The 11,017-nt window shown below is 42.9% G+C and overlaps 1 protein-coding gene and 1 long non-coding RNA gene across 2 annotated transcripts; both read right to left on the bottom strand.

The window, feature by feature from the left end:
• Positions 1 to 2,137: 2,137 nt before the first annotated feature.
• LOC111188814 (uncharacterized) lies at positions 2,138 to 3,610 on the bottom strand. Its single transcript, XR_007428955.1, has 2 exons — positions 2,418 to 3,610; positions 2,138 to 2,326 (listed from the first exon to the last, which is right to left on the bottom strand). It is a non-coding gene; the product is annotated as an uncharacterized LOC111188814 (long non-coding RNA).
• A 557-nt stretch (positions 3,611 to 4,167) lies between these two features.
• On the bottom strand, positions 4,168 to 9,118 carry LOC125786994 (uncharacterized). The gene has a single exon (XM_049470711.1). It carries the CDS (start codon positions 8,097 to 8,099, stop codon positions 7,323 to 7,325), a length of 777 nt encoding a protein of 258 aa, XP_049326668.1. The 5' UTR covers positions 8,100 to 9,118; the 3' UTR covers positions 4,168 to 7,322.
• Positions 9,119 to 11,017: the final 1,899 nt, after the last annotated feature.

Genomic DNA, 11,017 nt, shown 5'->3' with positions numbered 1-11,017 from the left:
TGAACCAGACACAAAGGCATCATCTTTTTTATGTGGGTCGCTTCGTTCTCTAATAAAGCTAATTGGTATTTGCCTTATTCGACCATGTGATTAGAATGCAAAAATAATCTATCTGGCACTCTGTTACTGAAGGACTCCCAAAGTGTAATCGCTATATTTCTTCAATTTTACAAAAGTCACTGGTCAGGGGGCATCATGGGAGTAGGGTGACCAGATTTGGGTTTCTGAAAAGGAGGGCACCTTTTTATTTGGCTATTTTATTTATGTATTTTCTGAATTTCTCTGATATAACAGCTCAATTCTAATTCTTCAGGTTAAAGGTGCTTCCTCCTTTAAACAGTTATAACATGTATTTGTATCAGTCTACAAACAGGGCTGCTTTATGAATTCATGCAACGCAACAAAGTCTTAAAAGCATTTGACACTGTTTTACTCTTATTCATTGGGGGCATTCCTTTTTTTACACTTGCTTTTTAAGTTAACTGATCATTTATCAGTTTTAAAATATGTTATTTCACTTGTTTTAGTCCTTTTTAAAACATGTTGATCCACAGCATAGAGGCTACAAAACTCAAACTATGCAGCCTTTCAGCACAGCTTTAACCCAAATATCTAAAATAAAATGATGTAGCCTAAAATACACACTTGCTGCTCATCCAACATCTCTCAGTCTTGACTGTTTGCTTTTTTATTAGCCATTGCTCATCATTCTCATGTAATAGAGCTAATGTCCATCACCTCAAAGTCCCTGTGTAATCCTTATGTTACTAACGTTACCACCTGCTACACATTTCTGCTCAGTCTGTCCCTCGTTTCCTCCGTCAAAAGCCTGCTCTCCCGGTCTGAATGTACCACGCAGAGGAAAGATCTAGAACCGGCGGACACACGTGTGCTTTCGCTTGTAAACACTCGGGAGGGTAGACTGGCAAGCCCACGCTTTCTTCTTCACACACACACACACTATGCAAAGTAGATACAGAGAAACCTGAATTGGAGTGGAATGGAACGGCGTGGCAATTCTAATCACAATGCACTGTGCTGTGGGCAGTCAAACAAAATCCCAGACAATTTTGAAATTCCCCCCAAACATTTTTTTAGGTCTCAAAAGTAGGACATGTCCGGGAAAAAGAGGACGTCTGGTCACTCTTCATGGGAGCCTCCTTTATCATTACTGACACTTTTTCTATTCTAGTACCTTCAGAACAGAAACCCCAGTGGTTAGGGCTTTTTGGATGGCAAAAAGGCTTTCTTGTGTTTTTTGGCTCAACTGTAAGTCTGACCGGTACCAAACTTGTGCTGGTGGGTCACTGTGCTGAATCTGACCAAATAGACTATAGATTTGAAAAAGTACTTAGTCGTGTTGTCTTATGAAAACATTTTTTGTAAAAACGTTTGGTGCATCTCACTACCCCAAACGCATAGGTTCGGTGAAGATCACACTTAGAGTTGAGCCAAAAATCAAAATAAACCACTTTCGCTATATGAAACATGTTGATGATAAATGCCCTAACCAATGTGAAAAGAATTTCCATAGTCCTACAACTTTCAAAAATGTCAAAACATGACCCAAAGTGTTGAGGGGGCATTTGGGGGGCCTCCTTTATCATTGTTGACACTTTGTTCTATTCTAGTACCTTCAGAACAGAAGCCCTAAATGGCTGGAGCTTTTATTAGTGATGGGCGGATGAAGCCTCACTGGAGCTTTTGAAGCTTCTTCCTGATTGTGCTGAAAAAGACTTGAGGCATTGAAGCCTCAGAGAAGAGGTGGCTAAAATAAATCATTACAGCCTGAACTTTACTACGAAGCAAATGAACCCTGTGAGATTTACTGCTCAATCAATATCTGTTCTGATCTGCTGATAACCATCTTTAATCATTAAAGTGATGCAATAAATGCTTGATTGTTGTCATTATTGAAAAAGAAAATTAATATAATGTTGTTTCCCCCTTTTTTTAAACATGATAAGAGGAAATATTTTGCCAGGGTTATGTTGAGCCTGGCATTTAAACGAGTGTGTGTGGTGAAACGCGAACACAGCCAGAGGTTTAGAACCTTATCCAGAAGAAGCTGGTGTTGCTTTTTGGTATTTTTTCAAACCACAAACAGGTTTAATAAACTGAGACCAGATAAACAGTGTTACAAAGATACATATTTATTTAGGAATAAAAGTCTTAAAAAAAAACTTTCACATGGCACAGATGAGGCTGGTGTGCAGAGGTACTGAACAGCAACCTAAAAAATACAGGTTGAGGATACACAACTTTGTGTTCAGCCCAGTACTTTAGGGGGTCCTCCACTCTTGACAGGTGTGCATCTCTTAGGTACCTAAATTAGAAGGAAAATATAATAAATACAATATTGTATTTCATCCATTCATCCAGCCTTCCACAGATAATCAGTAATACATATACTTTACCTCTTCACCTCGGCTATAGCACTGGCAGTTGCACTGGGTGCTCGCTGCTCTGCCTCCACATGGCTGTCCAGAAGCCCCCAGAGATTCCTGTCCTGTACATCTGGAGGTGGCACTGATGGGACAGATTCCTGGGGCACTGCAGTCACAATGAAGCCGGCACATTCTCTGGTTGTTTGTATCTTGGGTCAAGCAATGTTGATAATGAAAGTGCAGTCATCTTCTTTATTACAGCGAACTTCTCATTTAAATTGGTGTTGATGTTGTTGGCCAGTTTTGCACCGAGATGATGATGTGTCTTCAGGGCACATTGTCTGGCACTGTAGTGTTGACCATTGGAATGATTTTAGAGCCTGAGACTCTTTTCTCTTCAGACAACTCCACCGTTGCTTGCTGGAATGACCACGGTACTTGAACACACTGATTAATTGTTTTAAACTCCTCTGATGAGAACACCACAAGGCTGGTGAGAGATGCTACCAGTGGTTCCCGTTGTTCATAAAGTCTTTGTAACATGTTGAATGTACTGTTCCAGCGAGTGTCCACCTCCTGTATAAGCTTATGCTGAGGTTTTCCTATTTGCTCTGAACCTCAGACAGTTTTTCTTTGGCTGTTGTGCTTAATTTAAAATATCCAACTATTCTTCTTGCTATAGTGCGAATTTCCTCAAGCTCAGGAGTTTGTGTGAGTGACTTTTTTACAATCAAATTCAAGACATGGGCAAAACAGCAACAGTCACAGTGTGGCGCACATTTAACTGAGCAGCACAGTCAGTTACAAGGCTTTGAAATTTGCATCTGATTCCCCATTTAGCGATTAGGGTTTTCTTAGCTTCAGCAAAGTGGGCTGCAGTGTGGAAATAGGGAAATTTTGTTACCCCTAATAGGAGAGTGGACAGCTTGTCTCATCTGTAATGAAGTCACAGGTCACAGCAAGGTAAGCATCCATGTTTATGGATGTCCACATATCAGCTTTTAGGCTGACAGTTGAGACTTTTCCCATCTTAGCCATAGCATTTTCATGGTCACCTTGTATTTCTTGTCCAGTTTTTTCTTCAGTGCTTTCCTGCTTGGAACAGTGTAGGTGGGGTCCAAAAGCTTGATAAAAGCCTTATAGCCATCATTGTCCACAATTGACAAAAGCTGACAATCAGAAACGATCATGTCCAGTAAGGCTTCATCCAGCTGTTGTTGTCTAGACACTGCAAAAAAAGAACTTATACAGTTTATAGACCAAAACACCAAGGAACATGTTTAGTCATTGTTTCTTCTGAAATTAAGAGTATTAAAAAGAGTTTGCTCTGCTTTTGTTGGAGTAACTGCCTACTGCCCAGAGAACATTTTCTACTTGATTTTGAAGCATTGCTGTGATTTAATTGCATTCAGTAATAAGAGTGTTAATGTGGTCATGATGCAGGAAAATCATCATCCCAACTCATGCCCATTGTTTCTTAACCAAAAGTACCTCTATCATTCTGGATGACACAGTTCCACTGCTTCACAGATCAGGGCTGGTGCTAGCAGCTTTATTTTCATTTTCATTAGTCCTATTGTATTGGAAATAATTTTTAACAATTCTCAACAAAGATGGACATAATGTTAATTAAAAAAAGCATTAATGTATATTAAAATTTCTAAAACAATTAACTGTCTCATGCGAAGAACATTAGGCAAATATTGTATTTCACAAAAGAAAAAATCAGAAAGATGACACGTTTATTCGATGATTCACGAATGTTTATTAAAATGTTGCAAATGTTTTACATTGAATTTATGTTAAAATAAATAAACATTTTAACAATTATAAAATATGAAGAAAACCAAATGGTGAAATCTCAAGATTGGCACTGGAGGAATGCGGTGCTGAGATGCTCTCGTGCTTTGCGTCTCAGCATTGAGGAGGTGTTATTATTATATGCCAACTCCTGGCACTGCACCTTTAAAATCTAAATAATTTAATTAGAATAACACACTATATGGTGAATGTAAATTAACATAATAAGATGTTTCTATATATTTAGAGCTTACCCTGTTTCTCGCGATTTTTTCAAAATGTTCCCAAGCAATGGAATGCTTGGTTGAGATAGAGGTGGTGGAAGATTCCATATTGTTTGCTAGATCAATAATGATACTGTTCAACACAAAGGAGACATCTCGAGCTTTTTACAATTTTACAACTGGTGTTGTCACAAAGCAGCTTTACAGAAACATGATCACAGGACAAAGAATCAGGCAAAACATTAAACATAGAAAATACAGAATACAGAACCCCCAGTGAAAAACTCCCTCAGAGCTGCAGGAGGAGGAAGAAACACTGGGAGGACCAAGACTCACATAAAAGGGGGGACCATCCTACCACTGGTCAAACGGCTTTTAAATTAATTTAAAAAGTCTTTATACATCAATATAGGTGTTATATTTTCAGGAGTATAGCAGTGCCACTAATGGAAGCAAATGCAGTTCATGTAAGCTTGGATGTAATCTGTAGTGGAGAGTGAGATGGATGATGAGCAGCTGATCTGTGGTGGTGGATGGAGAAGAGCTGACTTCAGAAACTCCATCAGTCTGGCCGGACAGGAGACGCGAGAGCCTGAGGGTCCAACATCCATAAAGCTAAACTAAACAAGTAAGTTTTCAGTCTAGACTTAAAGATTGAGTCCTGAACATATTCGGGGAGATTATTCCAGAGTTGGGGAACTTTATAAGAGAAAGCTCTTCCTCCTGCAGAGCTCCTCTGAATTTTAGGAACTACTAAGAAACCAGCACCCTGAGATCTAAGTAATCGCGGTGGTTCATAATAGGAGATGAGGTCTCGTAAATACTCAGGAGCGAGCCCGTGTAGGGCTTTATATGTGGAATTTTACTGGAATCCAGTGCAGTGCTGATAGTCCTGGACTAATATGCTCAAATTTTCTAGTTTTAGTATGGACCCTGGCTGCAGCATTTTGAACTAGCTGAAGTTTATTTAAGTTACTGCAGGAACATCCAGACAGTAGCGCATTACAATAATCTAGCCTTGAGGTAATGAAGGCATGGACTAATTTTTCTGCATCATGCAGTGATAGGGCATTTCTTAGTTTGGCGATGTTACGGAGGTGTAGAAAAGCTGTTCTAGTTACATTAGATATGTGTTTATCGAATGCTAGATCTGAATCTATGATAGCTGCAAGGTGTTTAGCTGCTGAACCAGGTGTAACGGAGAATTCGTTCAGATTTAACATTAAGTCTGATAATTTATTATCTAGCAGCTTTGGGGCCTAATAGGAGAACTTCTGTTTTATCACTATTTAATAGGAGGAAGTTGTGCGACATCCATGATTTTACATCTTCTACACAATCCTCGATTTTCTTTAATCTCACTCTGTCATCAGGTTTGGCTGATATGAAGAGCTGCGTGTCATCCGCATAACAATGAAAATTTACGTTATGTTTTCTAATAACTTTGCCCAGTGGGAGCATATATAATGTAAATAATAACGGTCCTAATATAGAGCCTTGTGGAATTCCATATCTTACCTTGGTATAACTGGAAGACATATCATTTATCCTCACAAACTGATAGCGATCGGTTAAGTACGATTTAAACCATGCTAAGGCAGTTCCGGTTACACCAACCATGTTCTCTAATCTTTCTAAAAGGATAGTATGATCTATTGTATCAAAGGCTGCGCTCATATCCAGAAGTACCAGTAGGGAAGCACAGCCTTGGTCGGTGGCAATAAGTAGATCGTTTGTTATTTTAACTAAAGCTGTCTCAGTGCTATGATGAGGCCTAAATCCAGATTGAAATTTTTCATAGATTTGGTTTCTTTGCAGGTAAGAGCAAAGTTGTTGGGCTACAGCTTTTTCTAAAATCTTAGAAATAAAGGGTAAGTTTGAAATAGGTCTATAGTTAGACAGTACAGTAGGATCAAGATTTGGTTTCTTGATCAGAGGTTTAATTACAGCTGTTTTAAAGGCTTTGGGTAGATGGCCCAGGGTGAGTGATGAGTTTACTATCATTAACAGAGGTTTAATTATATCTGGCAGTACCTGTTTTAGTAATTTTGTGGGGACTGCATCAAGTGTGCAGGTTGTGCTGTTTGAAGAGGAGATCATTTTCTCTAGTTCTAGCTGTGGAAGTGGGTTAAAGACTTCCAACCTAACTTCAGTAACAGGGTTTTGTTCTAGATCAGCCAGACCAGATGACAGAGAGGATGTGCTATTTATCTGGTTCTAGGATTATTTTTATTTATCTCGATCTGTGAGGCCAGATACGCTGAGCGGGCTTTACTAAGTTCTTTTCTATATTTAACAAGACTGTCTTTCCACGCAGAGTGAAACACTTCCAGTTTAGTTGATCTCTAAATTTCATACTAACTGCTTTAAGGTATGAGTTTGATCATTGTACCACAGTGGATTAGTAAGTGTGAGGAGTAAAGGAAGAGTAAAGGAGAGTGAAAGAGAAGAAAACAGAGAAAAGTGTAGAAGCTGAAGAGTAGAGCAAGCTAACAGCATCACACCAGCAGAGCAGAGTGAAGAGTCAGTGAGACATGGGTTAGCACCTTTGAACCAAAGTCCCGCCCATTTCCGGGGTTCATTGACGCGTTCAAAGCTTCAAACATCATGGTCACGTAGTGACTTCAATACAAGCTCCGGTACACTGTGTCAAATCAGCACTTGTCGGGATAGTGACGCAAGCTTCGAAGCCTTAGTGTCACACCGCCCATCCCTAGCTTTTATCACCAAAGCATTTCGGATGACAAAAGCGCTTTCTTGTGTTTTTTTAAATCAACTTCGTTCTACAGGCATGACGGAATCTATCCAAGCAGGCTTGGCACAAAATATTTTACTTTGCTTTTAACGTTAGTTGACTGCCTAAAAATGAGAATACTACTTAATTTGACCAATAATCACACCATGCGTAATCCTAGGACCAGCACTTTCCATAATCACAAAAAGCCCTGGACCTGGGACGACCCCTCCTGGAGCCGAGGACAGGACTGAGGGACTGGACAGAGACTGAACCACTGCGCCTACCCCTTCTTGGTACAGCAGATTTTTTTCCTCTGGGGAATGGCACAGGACGGGATGGATGAGACCGGTGGAAGTCCTCCACCAGTAAGGGATCCAGGACATCAGTTGCTGGGACCCAACTTCTTTCTTCAGGTCCGTAACCCTTCCAGTCCACCAGATACTCCAGGGCTCCCCTTCTCCTCCTGGAGTCCAATAGTTGTTCCACTGCATAAACAGGACCACCCTCCATGGCCACTGGAGGAGGAGGCACCCCATGCAATGTCTCATCCAGCGGACCAGGGATAACCGGCTTTAACAAGGAAACATGGAAAGAAGGGCATACATGATAGTGAGAGGGTATATTGAGACAGTAGGTAACTTCATTTATTCTCTTAATGATTTTGAATGGACCAATATACTTAGCTGATAGTTTCTTATTTCCATCTGGTTGCAGAAAATCCCTGGTGGATAGCCAAACCCAATCCCCAGGAGAGTAAAGGGGGTTCTCACGATGTAGGCAGTCAGCTTGTTGTTTCTGCCACTCTAAAACAGCCTCAATGCATCTGTGAGTCTCCTCCCACACTTCCTCGCTCCGACACATCCTTTCGTCCACAGCAGGGATGTCTGAGGGCTTGGCTGACCAGGGCATGATAGGGGGTTGGTATCCTAGAAAGCATTGAAAAGGCGTCATTTTCGTGGTGGAACTGATCAGAGAATTTTTACCTAATTAACCCAAGGGAGGAATTTGGCCCAATCATGAATATTATTTGATCAATAGATTTTTAGAAACTTCCCTAGTTTCTGACTCATCCATTCACATTGACCATTGCTTTGAGGATGGTAACCAGAAGACAATGTCATGGTCAGAACAGAATAGCAGACAAGCGCAGATACTGATAAAAACAATAGATGTTTATTATAGGAATAAACAGATGTAATCAGGGTCGATACAGAAACAAGGGTGGTCACCAGTAGACAGAGCAATGAAGACAAAACCATACCATAAACGAGAGACAGTCCAGAGTTCATACACAAGCAATCCAGTATCAGAGATAATCCAAGAGGCGGTGGTGAAAGCACAGTCCAGGTCATACACAAAACAATCCAATATCAAAGGCAGAGGCAAGAATCGGCGTCGAGAAAACAAAAGCAAGGTCATACACAAAGTAAACTGAGACAAGAGATAAGTAACGCTTTGTACGAGGAGAACCTACAATACGCGGCGATGAAGTCTGTTTGGCGTGCACCTTTATAGTGCCAGTAATCAATATTCGGGGCTTCCTGGAGGAAGCAGGTGAGGTGTCACGTGATCAGGTGAGTGCGTGATGTCAGCGGGTGGTGCATTCTGGGTAGTGTAGTCTTTGTCCTGAGAACCTCTGTCAGAGCTGGGTGTGGGAGAAACAGAGGAGCTAACAGCACCAGACGTGACAGTACCTCCCCCCGAGGGAGTCGAGACGGAGACGGAACGGGGACGACCACGACGACGTCCACCCGACGGGCAGGGAGTACCGGCGGGAGGAGCAGGAGAAACCACAGAGGTGCCAGACAGGCGGGGGTTGCGAGACTGGGAACCCCGACGCACCGGAACCGAGGAGGAGAGTGAGCGCTTGGGACGCCCACGGGGTCTAGGAGCAGGTTTACCAGGGTGACGGGCATGAAATTCGGCCAGAAGAGCAGGATCCAGCACATCCCCAGCGGCAACCCAGCAACGCTCCTCAGGGCCGTAACCCTCCCAGTCTATGAGATACTGGAGCACACCGCCACGCCTGCGTGAATCCAGCACCTCTCGAACCGCATAGGTAAACGAAGCCTCCCCCTCCACTGCCGCGGGCGGCACGTCGTCTGGAACACCCTCAGCCAGCGGACCTGGGACAAGAGGCTTGAGCAAGGAAACATGAAATGAGTTATGCACTCTGTACTGAGAAGGCAACTCAATCTTATAAGTAACGTCATTGACTTGTGAAAGAACTTTAAACGGGCCAATATACTTGGGTAGTAGTTTCCTACAGGACCCCTCAAACCTCAAGTCCCGGGTCGACAACCACACACGATCTCCGGGCTGGTATTGGGGGGTGGTACCTCGGTGTCTGTCAGACTGCTCCTTGTATTTGCGCAAGACCTCAGAAACCTGCTGATGTGTTTCCTCCCACACCTGCTCACTCCGCTTCATCCAGTCATCCACGGCGGGTACATCGGAAGACACAGCTGTCCACGGAGCTAACGGAGGCTGGTACCCCAGAACGCACTGAAAGGGTGTGAGACCAGATGTGGAGTTAGTGAGTGAGTTTTGGGCTATTTCCACCCAAATGAGATACTGAGACCACTCTGTAGGATGTTTGAAACAGTACAATCTAAGAAATTTTCCTAATTCCTGGTTAACTCGTTCACATTGACCATTGCTAGTGGGGTGAAAACCAGAGGTGAGACTGACGTGCACTCCTAAGTGTTCAAAAAAGGATTTCCATACTCTGGAAGTAAATTGAGGACCCCTATCGGAGAGGATGTCCTCCGGAATACCAAAGTGTCTAAAGATGTGTGTGTATATAGCCTGAGCTGTCTGAAGAGCAGTGGGTAGTGCTGGAAAAGGGATAAACTTTACTCCCCTAGAAAATCTGTCAACAACAGTAAGAACAGTGGTGTAACCCTCAGACTCAGGTAGGTCTGTGACAAAGTCTACAGCAATGTGTGACCAGGGTCTGTCTGGGACAGGTAGAGGAACTAGCTTACCGGCTGGAAGGGTTTTGGGTGTTTTGCATTGTGCACAGACAGAACAGGAAGCTACGAATGAGTGTATGTCAGCTCGCATGGTTTCCCACCAATAGCGAGCTGAGATCAGTTGCAGCGTACGTGTAACCCCTGGGTGACCAGAAGTAAGGGCAGAATGTGCCCAGCCAATGAGTCGTTCGCGAAATTGCTCAGGTACAAAAATTTTGTGAGGAGGACAGCCCTCCGGAGGTGGTGTGTTAACTGAACCTTGCTGAATAAGATCGTCAAGTTCCCATCTAATGGCAGCTATACGAACTGTGGGTGGTAGAATGCGTTCTGGTTCGGAAGGGTGGCAACCCTCATTTGACGAACTGAAAACCCGGGATAATGCGTCAGCTTTAGTATTACGTGACCTGGACGAAATGAGATAGAAAAATCAAATCGCGAGAAAAACAAGGACCAACAAGCTTGACGGGGGTTTAGACGTTTAGCAGTGCGGAGATATTCCAAGTTTTTGTGATCAGTAAGTACGGTAAATGGGTGTGCAGCCCCCTCCAGCCAGTGACGCCACTCCTCTAGAGCCAGTTTGACAGCCAATAACTCTCTATCCCCTATACCATAGTTGCGCTCAGCAGGTGACATTTTACGAGAGAAGAAGGCTATGGGATGTAGCTTAGGCGGTGAACCGCTGCGTTGGGAAAGAACAGCCCCAACGCCAGTATCAGATGCGTCGACCTCGACTGTAAACGGTAGTTCAGGTTTGGGGTGCATGAGAACGGGAGCTGAAACGAAAGCGGCTTTTAACTTATTAAATGCCTGGTCGGCTTCAGGAGACCATTTAAGGATCTTAGTGGTGTTCTTAGTGAGTGCGGTGAGTGGAGCAGCTATACTGGTGAAGTTACG

The sequence above is a fragment of the Astyanax mexicanus genome, chromosome 22, assembly GCF_023375975.1.
Source record: "Astyanax mexicanus isolate ESR-SI-001 chromosome 22, AstMex3_surface, whole genome shotgun sequence".
In the NCBI taxonomy this organism is placed as follows: Eukaryota; Metazoa; Chordata; class Actinopteri; order Characiformes; family Acestrorhamphidae; genus Astyanax; species Astyanax mexicanus.
This window is presented reverse-complemented; position numbering and strand designations above follow the sequence as displayed.

Excerpts from the sequence above, each read along its gene's own strand:
- LOC125786994 (XM_049470711.1), bottom strand. The coding sequence starts at position 8,099 with ATGACGCCTTTTCAATGCTTTCTAGGATACCAACCCCCTATCATGCCC.